The sequence below is a fragment of the Heliconius melpomene genome, chromosome 7 (assembly GCF_056956725.1).
Source record: "Heliconius melpomene rosina isolate 202511_hmr_F chromosome 7, ASM5695672v1, whole genome shotgun sequence".
Taxonomy (NCBI): Eukaryota; Metazoa; Arthropoda; class Insecta; order Lepidoptera; family Nymphalidae; genus Heliconius; species Heliconius melpomene.
The window spans coordinates 9,316,674-9,337,899 of NC_140395.1; the positions used below are offsets into that span (position 1 = coordinate 9,316,674).

Sequence of the window (21,226 nt, forward strand, 5' to 3'; positions counted from 1 at the left end):
ATCCGTACTTGTAAATGTTTAAAAGTAATGAAATAAACGTATTAACGAATACGCCTATGTGTTTTAGGCCTATCCAGTAACAATCAAATCCCAATGTAACAAATAACGAATATATCCAAATAATTTACTGTAAATCCCCAATGTAAGTAATAAATTTCAATTTACATATAATAAACAACATATTGAAATAAGTATATAATTCGGCAGATGGTTCGAGCCGCTCATCGATCGATGGCTGGCTGTTACCAAGACCATGGCTTTACAACGCGTGCGGGCGGCGGTGGAGCTGGGTATGTATACATTCATATATCATCCGTACACACACGCTTTAAATCTCTATTCAAACAATCAAAACTCAGTTTTATACGGTATGTGCCTTTAGAGATTCACACATGTGAATACTACACTCGTATCTCTAAAGGCACTACTCACTTTTAAACATAATATTTTCTGATTGGAAAAATTAAAAATATAAACTGGAGGCTGTCTGTCCCAGGGAACAAGGATGTGATGTAACGCGATGTTTGTAGGTTCGATGACTACTCAAGAGAATGAATTATGGCGGCAAGTGGGGAACGAAGTGTCGTAACACTAGGTTCCCTCTGTCCACCTAGCTGTGTGTAGGCTGGACATCATGAAGCTGATTTAATAGTGACTGGTAACTAGACCATGCTGACGTCCGTACAATCCAGTATACTGATATAAATTCGATACAATATCAGTCCTGTTCCAGTTATATTTCTGTGGTATTAGAAGTCTATTCAATAAGAAAATACAATATCAGAAAATATTTTACAACATAACCGGAGATGTTGGTATGTGAAAATATTAAATTTACACCCGGGAGGCGTCTACGATAAATCTACCATAAAGCGGCAGAATACAAAAGCGTTACATTTTATTATCATGCTATTGATGAAGTAATAACTCATCTCACTTTATATCCATATATGGAATACTTGCTTTCGATTTTAATATTTAAAATTAAATATAATTTGTAATCTGTAATAATATTGAATATTAAATGTTTTTTTTTTATATTTTGTGCACAAAATCTTTACATAAATCGTAGCTTGTGTGTTATTCTGTAATATAAGCTATATTATTGTAAAGTTTCACTTAAATCCGTCCAGCAGTTTCTGTTGGAAAGTGGAACAAACGTCCATCCTCACGAACTCTCGCATTTATCATAGTAGGATTATAGAGTAACCTCCAATTACGACTTAGAATATAAATGTGTTCAAAACGACAGGTCATGTCGAATTGCTGGGGCGAGTAAAGGTTCACACCAGAACCCGGCCCCCATTTAGATAAGCATCGGGTTCTAAACGATCGCGTAACACGAACGCTTTTATTGGCTCGACAAATAAAAGATTGCTTTCAAATGTTTGTTAAAGTTAAACAAAAATCACACTAAAATTAACTTGCATTGATGTTTTATCGTTTTACGTAGCAATTAATCATAAAATTTGATTCTAATTGTATTGGTATATACCTACAAACCTATTTGCAAGTTATAGGACTAGAATTTAGATTTAGATTTCAAATTCGTTCATTTTAATTAACAATATTGGCTTTAACTTTGCATTTAGATCGAGCTGTGGAAGGAGAGCATATCGTGAAGCACAGCACATCGTCTGTTGATACGGCAGCTTGGTAAGTTGCCAATACATGTTTTAAATTTACTATAATATAATTACTAGCCTATTATTTTTAAGAAGAAATAAATTCAATAAAAAACATCTAATAATTTAGGTGACTAAAATTATAGCAATTAAATAAAGCTAGTAGAGGGCTGAAAAATTTATAAAGTAAAAAAACTCAACTTATATCTAAAATAAAGCTTATACTTTAACGCAATATTTATGTTTATTGTACACTTCGAGAGAAAGTTATAAATAAATTACCATTTTCCTTGTTTTCCATTTTCTCGAAATACATTATGAAAATATGTGTTCCATTAATAGAAATGTGAAATTCAAGGAGCATAAAAAATTACATTAAAACCTTTTACATCCTTTATAATGCTTTGAAATAGTAAAATAACACTTGAAATTGAACAACATTTTTAATAGTCGTTTTTAGAACAGGAACCGAGAGCAGACATCTCTCTACTTTTACATTATTTAGACTTTCCTACTACCTACTTGTTTAATATTTTTTTATAGGCATAGAATTACAGAAATAGAAAGAAGAAGAATTACAGAATAATAGACAGTAGAGAAATACAATGATGAATATATTTTTTCTTTGCTTTCTTCTCGTAGTTTACATTGTTTAGTTACCAGTACGAACATAATAATTTTAATAAAATTTCTACGCCTCTTCTTTCGCTTTTCATATATAAATTAAAACCAGCAAAAATAGAAAGGAATTAAATAGATAGTTTAATTTTAAATACACAGATGATTTCTGTTATATGTTTTACTATACTTATTTATAATTCTTTACGTATATAGTCTGTATCACATGCGCATGGTATGGCGAGCAATTGGCGGTGCGGAGGAAGGCACTGTGGGAGGAGGACTCAGGCTCTTAGAAGCAGCATGCGCCACCGCCTTGCACTACGCCGACCTCGTGCATGGTGCCCTGGCTGACCAGGGATATTATGAAAACCATGGTGAGCTTATAACACGACGAGCCTTTAATCCTTCGTTCATAGTGCTATCTTACTTAAACTTATTTTAGTTCCATTTGATTAGCATAGATTATTTATTGCTTTAATTTCCTTGACATATTAAAACTCAATACTAAAAAAAATTAGTAAGTACCAAATATAACAAATTAAGCGGAGAAAATAAAATAATATGCAAAAATATACATTATTATAGAGACTTGAAGAATGGTATAACGAGTGGTTAAACCAAACACATTTTTGTGCTTTAAGACCGCTCTTGAGTGCTCACTACTGAGACACGTGTCCCAGTGGAGCGCTCTTGTAAGCACTTAGAGCGCACTCGACTGACAATTCTGGTCTGCTTAATGACATGAAGATCAAACTAACACCAGTTATGGTCGATTTACTCGTAAATTATGAAATACGAATCATTTACAAGGATTTATCTTCATAAAATGAATGTATAGCTAAAATTGTCCTTTTTTTATTTTAGAAAATAATTCTATAATTGTATTTGACATAACATGTGAACGGATGTTTAAACATTACCACCATTACACCCTAAACCACAAGCGTGCTCACTCTGCCCACTCGCGCCTACGACACGTATGAGTGCGAGTATGTAAGTAGGTACTCGCCACTAAAAGCGCACTCGTGATAATTAATAGGCGTTTATTATTATGTACCTATTAACATTATAATTATTAACATTTGTTTTATAAATGTCAGGAATAAATACATATGTAGGTATTTGTTTTATTTTAATCATAAAAAATATTATAATTTTTCATATAAATGTAATTGAAAATATAATAATTTAATGCTCTAAATGCAATCATTTTTATATTCCTAAATAATCAAATGGATAAGTTACAATTATATCTGTACTTTATTTAAAAATTAGCAAGGAAAAAAGCATATAGTAAAAACTTGGTAGATGGTCTCGATTGAAATGTTTTTGTTGGTAATTGAAATTTTTAGGGTTCAAAAGAAAAAAAATACCTTTGTTGGACCATTATTACCTATCTGTCTTAAGAACTCGTGGAGGTGATGAGTGGAAATTATTATCCCTCCCTTAGAGTCAGTCCCTCTAAGCACAGAATACATAAAAAAATTAATTTCTATGTAAATGCAATCAAAAAATACGTTTATCCTTCCCTTTGTAGCATGATGCCTAATATTCGTCGTATAATTAAAACCATCTATAGGTTTTAATTACACAATGAATTTCAGACAATACCCTACGCTGCTTCCTGTTGCCCTAAATTTATCGAATTTAGCTAGAAGGAACATTGTCGTCGAGTTGACATTTAAAGTATAGGGAAAAAATATATATTTATATTTTACAGTTCATTTCATAAAAAAGAAGATTAAGTGGAGAGATCGTCATGGTGCTGTGGCACAGCATCGTCCTGTAAGCACGACGATTGTAGCCCCAAATTTTATGCCTACTTGGGGTGATAAATTATTTCCACTTTCTCGCTCTGGTGACAAGATGAACCGCGACGTTGAGTTGCGCCACTCAACACATTGCGTGGGCGAAAAGGAGACAAATGGTGTCTTGACACTAATTTCCATCTGCCTACCATGCTGTATGCGGAATGCAACATGAAGCTTTTTTGACATTTATTTACGCCCGTAAATTAAGTTTGTAATTTTTTTTTAAGGTTGTTGGTATTTCTCGTTGACCTACAATCAATTAAAAACAATGAATAGAACATGAAAATGAACAGAACCCTCGGTGGACGAGTCCAATTCGCACTTGACTATTTTTTATTTACACATCATTTTGCATAAGATAAGATATTACATATTGCTAGATATAAGATAAGATATTTACGAAGTGGCAATATAATACCTGCGCAATTAAAGCGAGCTATGAGAGACTGATTTGAAACTGATATCATTGAGATTATTTTAGCAACAAATAAATAAAAAAACGTAATATGTATTAGATACACTTTACTTGTTATATATAGATTAAATATATTAGATACTTTTTAAATGTAGATTAAATATATAAAAGATGTCAGGCGGCAGTCTGATAAAATTGGTCTCTCTCTCCATCTCTCTGAAACCAAATAAGCGAAAGTGAAAATTAGGGGAAAGTGGACTCGAGGATATGAAATATTTATTTAAATTTATATTTCCATTTCTTCGCTTTGGTGTTGTGGTGAAGCGCGGCGTTGAATTCCGCCACTCAAGATAACGGAGTGTCTTAACACTAGATTCCTCCTGCCGAGCTTGCAGTGTTCTGGATACAACGTGAAGCTGATTTTTTTAAAATGAGTTAGTGTATTTAAATCTAATTCTCCCTGCCCACCAAATAAAATGTTTAAGATGATATAACACAAAAACGAAATATAAAAATGAAATTTATTCATAGGTCAAAACAAAACTACTGAGGAGATATGCACAATTGTGAACAACTTGGAGTACGTGCGCCGCTCGCTCTGCGAGTACGACGACGAGCACATGTAAGTGTCATGCGCCTTGTGCTGGGACTACGAGGTCGGTTAAGAGTTATTGTAGCACTAAGTTATATGTACTACTTAAGAGCTCGCAACTCACAAATGGTTATTAAGTGTAAAAGCTGGGAATGTACTCGTAAAACGGAGAGCTTCCACACTATAATACCTCTGATAAATGTAGATACTATAAAATATTTAGTTGAAACGTGAAAACTGTATATTTATTAAGCAAGTGGACACAAATAAACACTAAAACTGCTCTACAATCTATGTAGAATTGAAATCGATTAATATTGCCCTCATTTCAATGTCAATACTAGAATTATGAAAATAAATGATAATTTAGCATTATTATTATAAACATACGTATTCATATGTGCGCATATTACATTTAATCACATTTACTAATAGATTCCTCTGTTACCTTTTATGGTTAAAGCTTGTAACTCCACATCTTACATGAGCCCCGAGGGGCGATTTATGAAACAACCTTGGGGTTAACGCTCGTGCCATTAGAGACTACTTTATTCAGAATTATGTTACAAAGCATTCATATGTGATACCTATGTGTATATTTTGAAAGATTTTTTATACAAGTGTTTGTATACATTTATTATTAGATATAGACCGACACCGTCGAGAGGGAGTGGCACGAGCATTTGACGGCTATGGGTACGATTCCCATTCGGGGAAATGAATTATTATTTATTGATATTTTCATTTCTTCACAGAGTTGAGTTCCGCCACTCAACACGCAACGACTCGAAAGTTAAGTGAAAAGATGAGGAACAGAGTGTCTCAATAATAAGTTCCCTCTGCCTACTGTGCTATTTGTAGGATACAGCGCTAAGCTGAAAAGAAATACGTGTAAAATAATGTGTTTTATTGACTTTAACACAAGAAATATTTAATTATCTACGTGGAGTTAGCTTAAGTAGACTTCTCTTGGGATTTTCTTAATTAAATATATTAACTGGTTGTGATACTTTTATAAGCTGCTGCTTTTTGTAGCTTTAGACATATTTATATAGATACATATACTACTTAAACACAATATAAAGACAATATTCAGGTTCCTAGTTTTTAATAAATATATATAAATATCACGATAATACTTAGACAAATATTACTATCGGTTGACCTTACTTGACCCCACTTTTATGCTCAAAAGTAGAAGATCTTTTTCTTTTGAAAATAAAAGTAAAAGAATCTAACTACGTTTTGTTGTAATATAATAATTTCACATTATAAAATAATTATTAGTGCCAACGACGACAACGCGCGACAACTAGTCCGAGGTGCCCTTGGTACCTTGGACTCTCGTTCAGCACGCGCTGCAGCGCCCCTCGCTGCCCGAGCGCGCCCTCCTCTTCGCAAGGCGGTGTTCCATCTCGCCTGGTCACCTGACACGCTGCCCACACCACAGGTAATCAACATTTAGTTTAAAATGGGATATGTGGCGCAGGGGCACAAGGGTGTGACTGTAACGCGACGGTTATGGGTTGGATCCCCACTCGAGGGAATCAATTATTATTTCTTAATACTTTCATTTATTCGCCCTGGCTTTTTTTAAATAATATCCAATATCGTTTTATAACATCCCATAGAAATAAGGCATCTTATGTTTACGAGTGAGTCCTTTATCCACATACCATTATAACTTTTATAAAACTAATAACGCGGGCTCAGCGCATTCTGCGCTATTTTTACGCGCTTTTATTGAGTTTCTCTTGTCTCCTAGGCATTCTACGGTGATACGTATCATACATTATTGTCAGAGAAAATCTCATAGCTTTTTTATTTACTTTTATAAAAGGATGTGTTTTTAATCTAACTCTTTGTCTCGAAATAACTTTATAGAATAAATAGATATTTTAAGATAGGGAATGTATAAAAATAACAGTTTTTTTAGAACGACTTCAAAGGCCTTATATACCTGAACTGATATTTGTAAAACAAATATAAGCATACTTGACTTAATCTCAGCTTTCCTATTGCCATTCTTATTAATTTTCTATTTTGATTCAGGCAATAACACCATTGCTCGAGTTCTTAGACCAGCACTTATCTTCTCTTAACACATGGTTATTACCACGGGCGTTCACTCGCGCCCTGGCGGGGTGTTGGAGCGCAGTCCTGAAGGAGGTTTCCGCACAAGCAGATGCAGGTGGAGCAGAAAAGCCAAGAGTTTACCATCACAGACTGAGGGAAGCACTCGACTTGTTGGCAGAATTCTTCCATGCTGAAGGGAAAGGTATGAATAATAAATTTATTCTATACATATACCGACCATGCCGAAAAAAATAATTTTCATACAGGAATTAGACAATTTAAAATATATAATATACTATCATCTTTTATAATCGGCAAACATTGTTTGACGTAGTTCAGTATAGGCAGCGTATTTTCATTTTACACAACTCTACAACTAAAGCCATTAAGTTTACATTTGATATTTAATGAAATTTGACCCGGTATTCGCTACTCCTCTCGTATTATTTATTTATTCACAGAAAGGTATTGCGTATTTTTTCTTTTATTATTTTCTTTGAATTTTCTTTATATTTATTATTTCTTAAGCTGTTTTATAAATAATTTAAGCATAACACATGACACGTTTAACTTTATCTACCTATTGAGGTTACCTATATAGCTATCGATGTCGATACATCAATAAATATGTATGATATCGAGGTTTATATGGACATGTACATAAATACAATATGTTTAATAAAAGATAAGAATAGTAAATACCTTTGATGCTGTGTTAAATATAAACGAAAATGAATACATTAAAAACTTTGCAATATCTTAGAGGAATATCTAACTTCAACGTAGCTAAATTATGTACGTATCCTTTTAACAAACTTTTAATTAATTTCGGTTCACAATTTTTGCTTCAAAGACCTTTGCACGTGTCATGAATTGTTAACCTTTTAGCATCTATTAACCTTCGTGAAGTGATCCATAACGTCTTATCGAGGCTATTTTTCATGTATATGACGGCTTATAAAAGCATAAGCTAAATATATTTTAATAATATATGACTTCAGAGATCTGTACAAAATATTACTAGGTCTACCGACGGCAGAAGTACATAATGCGGAATGGACAAGAGTAGAACAAAGGATGAAGTACCATCAAGCACCAACCGAGGAACTTCTAGAGCTGTGGCTAGCAGACAGATTGTTGGAACAGTCTCGTACGCCATTACCCTCGCCATATGGGTCTATATTAGTCAGGTATTTTGTCAAATAGGCAATTTCCTCTAAGATCTTATGATTAAAACAAATAAGTACTACCAATCTACTATTATTTTTCTCTTACCCAGTGCTTTCAACAATATATACTTGCGTATAATTTACAGAACATTTTTTATGCAGAGATACCCTACTGTACTGCTTTCACCTTTGATCTTTACAAAAAGGTGAATAAATATAATCGTCTACTAAGTCATAAAGCCTATCATTGTTGTGAGGCTGACTTTATGTTTTAAACTTCTATTTTGTTTTATTAAGTGATGATATAAGATAGGATAATATATTGTTAGCGTACAAGTGTAAATGTGGGTAGATTTAGGTGAAAAAGACAATAAAAGCAGTGGAATAGTGTCAAACGGACACAGTTGCTTGTAGGCGGAAGCCCTGATTGGAAGGTATCTATTGTGTAGTGTTGTTCTTGAGTGATACATTTCACTTATTGTAATTACGTGGAACCTCTGTCCGAGTTCGTCGGAAACATATAGACGGTATGTGTTTTTGTCGTGTTTGTTTTAAATACATTAACCGCTTCCGTTTTCTATCAATATTAAAAATAATAATAGAAAACTGCAAACCTGTCATTTTAATACGTCACTTTTATCTAAATTTATACATTAATTTATAAAAATAAATATTTCAATTCCATTTCTTTAAAACAGAAGTTGACGAGAGAAAATCATAACAAAATCACTGGTGTGTACCTTCTAGTACCTAATTTAAAATAAAACCCCAAAACATTGTTACTAAGCACTGATTCGGACAAGTGGTTCCGTATATATAAATAAAACTATAGGGATCAAAGAGATAAAGCGTCTGTAATTAATTTGTAACTTCTCCACAAAGCGGTCTTTGTAGATTTAAATAAGCTTACTCAACCGATACTGTAATTAACTCTAAAGCTATGATTGTATAATTATATGAAATCTAGACTAAGAAATCTAAGAATTAGTATTTTTTAGCGTCACGCTGTATGCCGCACATGTCACTCAGTTCTCCATTTTCCGCTGAATTCTCGAGGCGTGAAACTCCACGTCGCTTCTTGCCTTGACATCAGAGCGAAGAAAATGGAAATATTAGATAGTTTATCTTTCTCGAGTGGGAATCAAACTCACAGCCTCTTGCGTCACGTTTATTGTCACTTTGTGCCCCTGCGCCATTATAGCCTTCATACGTAAATATACGATGAAATTTCAATTTACTTTACGCTGAAATGAAATATTCATTTTCGACATCTTCGCCTCGAATATTTCGAATATTTCGCCGATCTGTTTTTAAGTGGGATTAAAATTCAAATTGAGAGAAACACGAATAAAGGAATAAATATTCTATAAAATGTATTATATTTGAAGCTTCTATAAGTGTTAATATTTTAAATTTTATGTATTTCTATAAAAAATATTGCTTAATAATTAAATTGACCCTCGACTGACCTCAATATATATGTACATACGTATGTGTACAAAAGTTTAATTAAGGCTACTTAATGTATTATCCCAGAGTGTATTTCAACCACGACTCGCTGTGTGTGGAAGTACTCTCCGCGCGGGACGTGATCCCGCTCGACCCGAACGGCCTGAGCGATCCATTTGTGGTATTGGAATTGCTGCCCAAACGACTGTTCCCCAAAACACACGAGCAAAGTACCAACGTTCAAAAGGTATTTGTTTTATTTATATATTTGTTAAGTTAAAATTATTTATACATATTCATAATTGGGAATACTTTATTTAAATATACGTACGTTTTCCAGGTTTATCTTCTATGACATAGAGACTTTTAATACAACTTGCATGACTTAAGTGACGAAATTTAATGCTTCTTATTATTCAGAGATCGTTCTTGAGATATGAGATGCCGTTTTCATTCCCTAATTATATATCTCAAGATCGATCAAAAAATTGAGCAGACCAAAATCATCCCAGATATTAAGCCTTAGAACGGTTCGTAAATACGCTACTAAGTATCAAACTTAAACCTACAACTACTTCACGCAGAAGACACTAGGGCTACTAGGGACACTAGGGATTTTCTCTATATTATACTACAGAGAGGGTAACTTGTCCTTACCCTCACTAACGTTAGATATCCACGGGAATGTAGGATAGTTTTATACCCTAAATTTTCGTATAAAATTTACATTCTAAAATTCTTTAATTTCTCCCTTTACATTTAATAAACATTTTCTAGAACATAGAATACACAACTGGACTAAATACTGGATTATATACTATTTATGCATTTCAATTCAGTTAAATATTTCTTTTAATATAAAGCTGCTTTCACATTTTTGCTTTTGAGTTGCTAGTTCAAGATTAAATAACACAACAAAGCAGTTTTAATTTTTTCGCGCAGCAGTGTTGGTAGATAGATACAACCGTCGTTTCTTTGTTTTCCGCCCGAATTCGAAATATACTGTGTTGGGTGACGGGGCGTAACACCACACCTTCTTTTGTCAGGGCGGGAAAATTACTCATTCTTCGAGTGAGTATCGAACTCACAACTAATGCACTTACAATAATACTTTGTATCTTAAAGCCTTATAATACTTGAATCTAATTCAAATACGTATTACATAAAAAAAATTGCCTTACAGAAAACTCTTAACCCAATATGGGACGAGTGTTTCGAATTCGGCGTAACCCTAGAAGCGTGCAAATCACTACAAGCAGCACTGGCGCTGTCCGTCTGGGATCGGGACGTGCTCACCGCCGACGACTTCGCGGGCGAAGCCTTTGTCTCCCTGTCTCGCATACCCGGGGTCAATAGCAACGCGCCGCCCGATCCCTTGCGACCGGTTGAACTACCGCTAATGCAGTTGCATGATCGTTGTAAGTAAATTATTTTTATTATATTTATATTTCTTTTTTTTTTCAGGATTTAAGCCGACTAAAAATTACGTAGCCTGATGTATTCGTTAGATTCTTCTACATTTTTGTGCAATCATTTTGTGCCAGAAACAGTAAAAAAGTTTTTATACACATAAAATGTTTTTGTTTTTCATTTCAATAGAAATCTCGATTTTGTAATACAACAATACATTTGAATTTTTAAATGACTAACAACGCAAAGCAATTAAACATTTTAAATGAATTGCTTTTTATTCAATTTTACTAGAAATGAAAAATCATAATAATATTATATCGTTTGTATGAAAACCTTAACCAATAACAACTTGAATGAACTAGAAACTCTAAACTACAATATAAATAATTTAACAATATATCGCAAGTACCTACTTTAAGGACGCCAATTGTAAGAGAAGTCTGGAAAGTTTATATAGATGTTATAGCATTAGTTGTACTGTAAAAGTTTCTATCTCTAAGAAACCTTTTAGTAGCTTAAAGTAGGACAAGACAAGAAGTTACCGTAGAGTAGATAAATACCTACTAGACTAGATCAAACCCAGTTACTAATTTATCACTCCGTTCTCAAATTTTAGTCGGTGCGATGTTTTAAATATATAATTTAAGTCTATTAATTTTTTTAACCTCCCGCTGTAACCCGCAGTTAGGATGATAGGCAAAGTTAACCTGGGAACCTAGTGTGAAGACATTTCGTTTTCCCTACTCTCCCGAATTTTTGAGCTGCCGACGTTTGACGGCCTCAGTGACGGCCTAATTTATATTCTTATATCAAATAATATAGAAATATTATTTTTCAGGTCATCCCATCTTACAAATTTTGGAATCTCGAACAACGGATAAGCTCGCAATTGATTTTGTAAAGAAGCAAAAATTGCGATTTGCAGAGCAGTGAAGTAAACGTTTAACTAAATACTACTTACGCCTTCTTTTCATTTTGACATTCTTTTACTTCTAAGCACACGTCCATTTTAATCTTGACAATATAAATTTATATATTAAAAAAAGGTTTTTCGATATATTATACATATATGTATGTATATGAATCTAAATTTAATTTTTACACAAGTATTGGACTATTAATATTTTAAATGGATGTGAACGCATCAGTATTAATGATAATTGTACCTACTACAAAGACTGTGTTACTCTTTTATTCATGAGAGAATATTGTGTAAACTTTCAAAACTATCTTAATCTTATATGTATGTGTAAATGTGTATAGCAGCACCTTGGAGCTTATGTCCCTAGTTTATAGAGTCTAGTAGAAATTCCTGACCAAATATTTTAAGACTTAATGTTACCTATTATTTTTATATATATACCGTTTCTTGAATATCTATGTGTACAGTAGAAGCACATCTTTTCACTTAATACTAAATGATATCCCACACATATCGTAATATACGACATATCCAATATCTAACAATATTTAACAATATTTTACGGACGGATCTTTTAATCATCAAAAAATAAAACAATATTTCATTCAACATTCATCAAGCAACACTTAATAAGAATATAAGCTTATTTTACTAAAAATTACTGCTTCCGCCTAACTAAAGTGGAAATTCGAATTAGATACGAAGTAACCACAAGCTTATAATTTAAACTAATGGCTTTAATCCTATTCCTATAATGTACGATTTACAAGTTCCGAATTTAATCATTTGCAACATATCAAATAACATATAAAATAACATATTAGAACTTATATTAAACTTACTACCCTAAACACTAAAAATAAATTCGCTCTAAGTTATGCACAAGTCCTCAATCCTAAAGACTGTGAAATCCTAAAGTTACTTTGTAATTGTGTTCAGGTTCCAGATGTTTCCATAATAAATGATCAAAACTTTCCGCACTGGTACCTTCGTGCCGCGTTATTACAGCTTTAATACGAACTTTCCTTCACTAATATTTTTATTTATTAAAAAATTGGAAGAAAGTCGCGTTATTAACAATAGTTAACATGTTACAATTATTGCAAAATTTTGGGCTTTTACTTCATGGAATAATATAATATTGTTGGAATTATCGATATAAAATACATATGTTTCTCAAACCTTTTCTAACAATGAAATTAAGACCAAAGAAACAAAATGAAGTGCTTTTTATCTGCCTCTTGAACTGTTTCGAAGGGGCCTATGTTCCAATTTGAATACGTAATTTTTTTTATACTATTCTAGAAAAGGAAAGAAAAATTTATTTTCTAAGTGTGGAATAACACTTTTAAATGTTAAAAATATGAATTACTGTTTTAAAAGAAATATATATACGGATGACGCGGCTTCCTTCTAACATGTGTCTAAATGTGTAATGTATATTTTATACCTTGTCTGTGACGACTGATTTTCATCATTAGTTTTAACTAATATTATTATGTATATATATATATATTATGAGAATTTAAAATTTTATAATTGTACGTGATGACATTCACTGTGTATACAAATTATTATAGATGAAATTGTATTGATGTTTAACTGTAAGTAGAAAATAAATATGTCATATTAAATATATTATACCTAAATGTGTATCTTAAGATATCTAAGATGGCTTGGATTTATCTAATGGGAATTAAAAAATCATAAAAAATATTATGTACTCCTACTTTTATAAAAATATAATAAATACCACTGACTTATTAAATTCAAATGATATGCAACGTATTTAGGCGAGTTTGGAATATACACAAATATGTATAACATAATATAAGAGAATAATACGAGATTTTTAATATTTTTTATTTATATAATTCTATTTAAAGGTAATTAAGAACATTTTAATTATTATAAATAAAATACAATTATTAATTGTACGTAAAACTTACATATACATTCAACAATGGACAGGAACAAATCCAAGATGTGGCAAGCATTTTTCATTTATTACGCGAAAAGTCTCATGGTGTTAGCTTTTTGATACTCGTGTGTATTTTGTGTAACGCATTTTAAAATAGACTTAAAGAGTAGACTATTTTGGCTTTTATAAATGTAGCTTCACCCAATCATATCCGATATAATAATTATATATTTTTGTTTAACCACCACGCCATTCAAAATTACAACAAGACCATTCCAAAACGTCAATTACTTATATTAGGCTATACAAATAATATCTTTTACAAGCGTATTAAATATATGTATATTTTTTAACGATTTGCCCATTTATTTTATACTGCTTTTACATATAAATATACGTAACTTCTACTGCTATTTTTAAATATCTGTGAAGCTTTAAGTTTGAAGCTGTTCCAGCTGGCTATTTACTGATAGATGTATACAGTATAAATAGTGTGAAAAATTGGTGTTTTATAAATATATTAAGATTTGCATCGGATTCTATATAATATACATACAATTCTGATAAATTTACTTGCAAATAAGCACAATATACCTACTATATAACTAAAGAAAAATAATATTTGTAATTAATTATAATTTTGTCCGAAAATACATATTAAGATCCTGTAAAATATTCGTAACATCTATCTATCTTTATATATAGAGATAAGCATTAAATTTATTAATTGTCCCTCTAGATCACGCTGTAGAATGTCAATCGAGTGTATATTATTTATTTAAAGAAATCTATGTGTATTGCAATCGTTACGAATGTACCTTCATATTCCTAGCTTTAAAAATATTTTAGATTATGAAAAACATTATTTTATTTGCTGTGGCCAAAGAATATATACAATAAAGTACATATTATGAATGTGGATATTATGGTTTTTTTTTATATTTCCCTTAGATATTGACTTTTTTTACAACTTTCTTTAGCTTCACAGAGCAGAGTGTGCAGAGAAATCTGGAGGCATAGCGTGTTGAGAGGTGGAACTCAACCACGCGCTTTATCTCGACACCGGAGCGAACAAATCAATCTAAACTTATCTTATCTAGCTTTACGCTTTATCTCTAGCGGGGTAGTCAGAGAGAGGGGGAACCAGTCACTACGGTCTCCGCATACCTCTTTCGCCTCGTCATCAACCTCATCATACATGCTCTGGGAGTTGCCGGGGACTTTTTACGTGACCTTCCTCCAGTATCTTTGATATTATGTTTTCGAAGCTCAATTGAGTCTCGTCTCGGTGAGGGACCGAGAGGTACCGCTCACTTTTCCTTCATAATTCTTGATTCACATTCTTTCGACACTTACTCATTCATTCAATGTGCCCAATCCAACTGAGCATGTTCTTTTGTTATTATTTTTGACTTTGATAGTATTTTTGACTTTCAAAAATCTCATTTTCAAAGAACGCTTGGCCTCTGGATAATCTCAATCATAGAATTATTTTGATAATTATATTTTTCGAGAAGGTTTTATCAAAGTTATCAATGCCTATTGAACGACTAATTACGATAATATTTCTAATGTAATTCGAATAACTTTACCAATATTTGGTAAATAAAATGTTTATATTCAATAAAAAGTGTTATATAATCATCATGTTTTCACTTTTAAAATAATAAATATTTTTCTATATGATAGTACAAACAATTAACGAGAAAATATTGACTTTTTCAGCTTTATGCTGGCCGTAAGTCCGAAACATTTGTGTGTGACTGGAATGAATATATTCACATATTATGTACTGATGCAAGAAAAGTATGTAGATAATTATTAGATTTGTTATTTACGGCAGGTTCCTATGTAAATAAAATATAATATGTAATATAATATGTATTTATATAAATTGACAGTACCTACTTTTAAGTACTAAAAAGAAACACTATTTAGTATAATGTATACATTGTTTATTTTATATTATTGTGTACAACTTTTTTATTAAATAAATAGTATTTTTTATTTTACATTTTGCCCATATTAAATAAATCTTTTCTTAATCAATGTCGTCTCACAATTCGTTAGAATTGAGCAGGTGCATAAAGTTTATTATTCTATTATATACCAAATTCTTAGCGTCGATTCCCCAAACAAAATCAACATGACTGAACGTCCTTTGTTGCACTAAGAATTTTCCAACTGGGTTTCCTAAGTCTTTAAATAATCTGTCAACGTCAGGAACTTCCGCCATCGGGTCACTTTGGGAATAATGAAGGAACACGGGGGCTGAAATCTTGGACAGGTCGTATCGTGGTGGTCGGACTCTGCCATACTTTCTTAAATTACCCAGAGCTCCATAATCATACCGTCGAAATTCTTTGTCCACGATACTTTGACCGTAATGGGCGAGCTGCTTCATAGCTGCTCCGGCTGGAAGGTGGCCCATAATTATTGGCAACAATGTCTGTCAAAATAAAAATAAATAAGAAAATAAATATAAAAAATTTACGAATAAACATTTTCACTATAATGTATTAATACTTTATTAGATGAAAAATTTATCTACGAGTATATAAGTACTACAATTTTCTTTTTTATTGCCAGAAATGCCAGATATAGTGTGTTGAGTAATGTGATATATATAGTATAGGACCCATATTTAATAAATTATTTTCTATAAAAGTAAAAATTCCGCGATAAACAATAATGGCAGCGTAAAAATATCATAATTACTATAAAACTTACTGCATTATGTTGATCCACATTAAATCCAGCTATTTGAAATATTAAATTGCTACAAATCGGTTGGAATCTGCTTTTATCAGCGCAAAACACCAAACCTAGCGCCGTTGTAATCTCACTGCGAGGTGAAAACTCTCCAAATCCAAATAATGAAGTTAGTCTCTGGAAAGAAAAAAATATACTTTTTTCAACAGGTGTCACAAATAGGTACGTTACTTATTTTTTCCCGAGTAATAAATCTTAAATATTTTTTCTTTCTCTTTTTTTTTTGATTTTGATTATGCATCTTAAATAAAGAAATTTAAATCTGTCCTAACCTAACCTATGTCGATTTCGAAAAAGTCTTTACACGTTGAGACGGCCTAGCTTATGATCTCGCCTATTCACCATCAATCCCATCATCCCTCCAAAAATAGTACATGACGGTGTCCGCCATCGTGGCGTTCTCTCACTTCTTTTCTTTTTGATTGAATCAGACGATGTTGTGCTTGGTGTGTTTAAAGGGGTGCCGCGAATAGAAATAAAAATAAGCAGTATCTTGGAAGACCTGCACTATACCAATGCCATATGCATACTCGCGACATGCAGTCAAAGTGGCAGCGACGTAAATTATCCCGTAGAGTTTTAACAGGATTTTTTGGTCTAACAGTAACAAAATCAGTTATATAAGTGCGAAACGTGGAAAGTCACCAAAATCAAGTTTTCGTTAATCAATGTATTTGCTAAATTTTTTGGTATCCATTGGTCCCAACTAACTTCGAAACAGGCAATGGATCAGATATCCTCAAGGAAAGCGTAAACGTGGCCGTCCCAAGCAAATCTGGCAACGCTCAGTTTTAGACGAAGAAGATTGACAAGACATGGAAGGACATTAAACGAGAACCTAAAAATCGTATAAAATGGCGAGACTCTGTGGGGCACCCATAGAGTCTCTGCCCCAACTCGGGTACATAGGAATATAACATTAAATTTAAATCTAAAAGATTATGCCACATCAGACACATATGATTATGACATCTGCTTGGCAGCCAAAATTTTCGTACTACCGATGTCCAAAAATATCACGTAGCTTTCAATTTTAAACGAAATGGTTCATAAAACTAACCATAAAATTTTGCAGGTGTTTGTTTATATCATAGAAAATATCATATAATACTCTAACTCAATTTCGCTGAAATAATCTCACCTAATTTTTTAAACTATTAATTTGAACAAGTTAAACAACAACAACAACTACTAATTTTTAATGCTATCTCGTAAACTTTCATACTGTTATGTAAACAAGTATATTAAAGACAACACGCTTTTATTGAAGTACAAGCCGAAAATAAAAATGGTAAATAAACCAAAATAATTACCAATATATCATGAGCATGAGGTGCGATCACGTTAAGTAAAAGATTTCTATTATGTGCCATATACGCCACAGGTGCCATAGCGTGCATTGAAATAATCTTCTTATTGTATTCTGGTCGTAGCGAACCCATCACAAAGTAAGATGTAGTGCCTTGTGAGAATCCAATGTAGTGCAAACGGGATTTCCCAGTGCGTTCAAGAACATAGTCTATCATTGCAGGTAAATCGAAGTTGCCTATTTCATCCCACGAGAAATCCCAGAATTTGGTACTAAATCGAGAGTCTGGATTTAAGGTCTTATGCCTGCGGGAATAATAATTTCCACGAGCATTCCCCAGCCAAACATCAAATCCTTCTTCTGCTAAAATATAAGCTAAAACATAAAGAAATTCAAGGTTATTGTCAAATCATTATATTTCATCTACCTTTCTTTTTAATAATAATTCTTTAAAAACGACTATAAATATTTTTGCAAACGTACCTAAACCAGATCCAGGCCCTGGCAGAATAGTTTCTGATGAAGATGATACCAAACCGTGCATAATAAATGCAACAGGTCTTTCACCAGGTACATTAAACGCGTCGCGGCCATGAGGGATTCGGTGCACTCCCAATATGTAGCCATCTTCAGTAGTCACCGAATGTTCTTCAAATGGATACTTGTATTTTTTTACTAAATCTGGCTGAATATTCAAACGAAAGAATTAATTATTACCAGATTTACGGTAACCATAAATCTAAATCTTTGAAATTATTAAATTAAGTCGCTTACCACGTCAAGTAATGCATCTTCTATAATATTATTAGAAATACGACTGCCAAAAGCGTTTCCCCGGAGTAGTTCCTCGACATAGTTCGCGTTAGGAGAGCGCCCACTGGCCGCCAAGACGACGCAGCTGCTTAACAGCAATATGACTGGCAACATTTTTTTAAAACACTGATTTTTAATGTCTGAATATTTATTTTATAATAATATCATTGATAATGAATTAACATCATATCGAAACAAATCAAATCTCCAATGTAATTATATTTGATAATGAATCTTAATAAGTTTATCTGGAAATTATATTGTTTAACAAACTTTCGACGGATTAAATTACTGCCAAACTAATTGCGACTCAAACTTTTCTATTGTGAGGTACTATTGTAATTAAAAATATACTTTAGTATATGTATGTAGTACGGACATATTAAAATCCTAGAATAATATTTGTTCAGAGAAAATTTAAGAACTAGCGGACGCGCGCAGCTTCGCTTGCTTATTTAGGGGTGAATCCTAGAAAACCACGAAACACATGTTCAATGAAATATTTTTAAGAGCCTAAATTTCAAATTTTATAAAAATGGGTGGCGATTTAAAGATTTTTCCATACAAACTTTCAACCACATATTTGCACCCTTAGAGGAAGCATTCTAGAAAACGATGAAACATGTATTCTATTAAATACTTTTAAAAAATCTAAATTTCAAATTTTATAAAAATCGGTGCCGATTTAATTTTTTTTCCATACAAACTTTCAACCCCCATTTCACCCCTTTAGGGTTAAAATTTTTTAAAATCCCTTCTTAGTGTATGTCCAGATTACAAAAGTAAACATCTGTCCAAATTTCACGTTTCTACCATTAGCGGCTGTGCGTGCGGCTTACCTCAGTCAGTGAGGACAAGTCCTTTTATATAAGTAACTAGTGGACCCGGACGCGGCTACGCCTGCTTCAACTATAAGAATATTTATTAAATATATTCATGAAATTATTTTCAATTCTCAATAGAATTAGTAAGAAAATATAAGCTCAAATAATCAAAAAGAATAATAAGTAGATACACATTATTAGAAAAAAATATCTGAGTTATTGAAATGAACTAACAAAAGGATTAAAAGTAACTAAAGGATAGGTATTCTTAATATTAGAAAAAGTACCTAAAGTTTTCCGTACGTGCGTACATAGATATCGACTCTACGAAATAACTAAACATTTCTCTCTATTAAGTAGGATAATTAGCGGGCAATATCAAATAAAATAAGAAGCGAATCAAAGTGTATTTTAAATTAATTATAAACAACAAATAAAGTTCGAAAATGTATGAAAATTTATAAAACCGTCAACGTCATCTGCCCGTTCGCGTCGGTCATACTGTGCCGCCCGCTAGGTGGCTAGGTAATTTCGAATCAGTGACATCTCCTTAATTATTTATTAGAATATTATACAGTAAACTATAATTTCAATCTAGATAAAATGCTAAAAGTGACTATTATATTTATTTTCATAAGGATGAATATCAAAACGTCGCGGTAGCGGTCGCGTAGCAACGACGGTTGTTATTAACATGGCAGAATAAATTGCATGTCAAATTAGAATGTACTTTAAAATATATTAGTTTATATGTGTAATGTAATGTTATATACGTTATATTATAGCCTATAGCACTTCTGAAGAATGCAGCTTTCATACAAAACAAAAACAATGAAAATCGGACCAGTAGATCCAGAGATCTTAGCGTTCAAACAAACAAACAAACAAACAAACAAACAAACAAACAAACAAACAAACAAACTCTTCCGCTTTATTATATTAGTATAGATATAGATTATTGGGGATTGGACTTATGGGTATTTAGGTAATTAATACAATTGTAACTTAGGTCAAAAATCAAAATTTTACTATTACCTACGAGTAGGTGGTTGTCAGGCCAGAATTCCTAAAGTTACAGCGTTGTAAAGTTTCACCGCTTTGTAAAATTTTCGTTTCTTCGCCCGCTAGTATGATGACGTCACTTATATTTTTTTGTTAGGATTCATTATGGTAATAATAATCACGATATACATTTTTGAAATCCTCTTATTGACCTCTTGAATTTGATACCCATATATGTGATATTCGAAACGAATTTTTTTTTACTAACTCCAATGGCGTCCCACAGCCGCCATGTTTATTTTCTTTTAACGTCAGCTATCTAAGAACACTTGGGCTGCTACTGCGCTGCTGCTGCTGCGACCATACCTCAGCTAACGATACCTCAATTATGTAAATCCGTTCAGCGATCCTGGAGATGTGAGATAATAAAAAATATTACATACATACATACAAGACACGCGCGAGAAACATAACCCTTCCTTAGCAGTCGGG

The 21,226-nt window shown here is 32.5% G+C and overlaps 2 protein-coding genes across 2 annotated transcripts in view; one reads left to right on the top strand and one right to left on the bottom strand.

The window, feature by feature from the left end:
- The window catches only part of unc-13-4A (BAI1 associated protein 3), a 64,458-nt gene extending 49,523 nt beyond the window's left edge, over positions 1-14,935 (top strand). The window contains exons 16-25 of the mRNA XM_085188366.1: positions 208-290; positions 1,593-1,656; positions 2,460-2,620; positions 5,004-5,094; positions 6,352-6,514; positions 7,117-7,342; positions 8,165-8,330; positions 9,846-10,005; positions 10,942-11,176; positions 12,010-14,935. Coding sequence (XP_085044492.1) covers positions 208-290; positions 1,593-1,656; positions 2,460-2,620; positions 5,004-5,094; positions 6,352-6,514; positions 7,117-7,342; positions 8,165-8,330; positions 9,846-10,005; positions 10,942-11,176; positions 12,010-12,104 — 1,444 coding nt within the window. The 3' untranslated portion in view covers positions 12,105-14,935. The remainder of the gene's footprint in view (positions 1-207; positions 291-1,592; positions 1,657-2,459; positions 2,621-5,003; positions 5,095-6,351; positions 6,515-7,116; positions 7,343-8,164; positions 8,331-9,845; positions 10,006-10,941; positions 11,177-12,009) is intronic.
- A 1,088-nt stretch (positions 14,936-16,023) lies between these two features.
- Positions 16,024-19,043, bottom strand: LOC146537721 (lipase 3-like). The gene is made up of 5 exons (XM_085187953.1): positions 18,870-19,043; positions 18,579-18,780; positions 18,100-18,470; positions 16,745-16,903; positions 16,024-16,463 (listed from the first exon to the last, which is right to left on the bottom strand). The coding sequence occupies exons 1-5, from the start codon at positions 19,020-19,022 to the stop codon at positions 16,071-16,073; spliced, it is 1,278 nt and encodes a 425-aa protein (XP_085044079.1). The 5' UTR covers positions 19,023-19,043; the 3' UTR covers positions 16,024-16,070.
- Positions 19,044-21,226: the final 2,183 nt, after the last annotated feature.

Bases quoted from the DNA above. Each gene is read 5' to 3' on its own strand.
- LOC146537721 (XM_085187953.1), bottom strand. From the start codon at position 19,022: ATGTTGCCAGTCATATTGCTGTTAAGCAGCTGCGTCGTCTTGGCGGCC. The intron at 18,781-18,869 runs GTAAGCGACTTA...TTGAATATTCAG, and splicing joins AAGATGCATTACTTGACGTG to CCAGATTTAGTAAAAAAATA. The intron at 16,904-18,099 runs GTAATTATTTTG...TTTTCTTTCCAG, and splicing joins CTCATGCTCATGATATATTG to AGACTAACTTCATTATTTGG.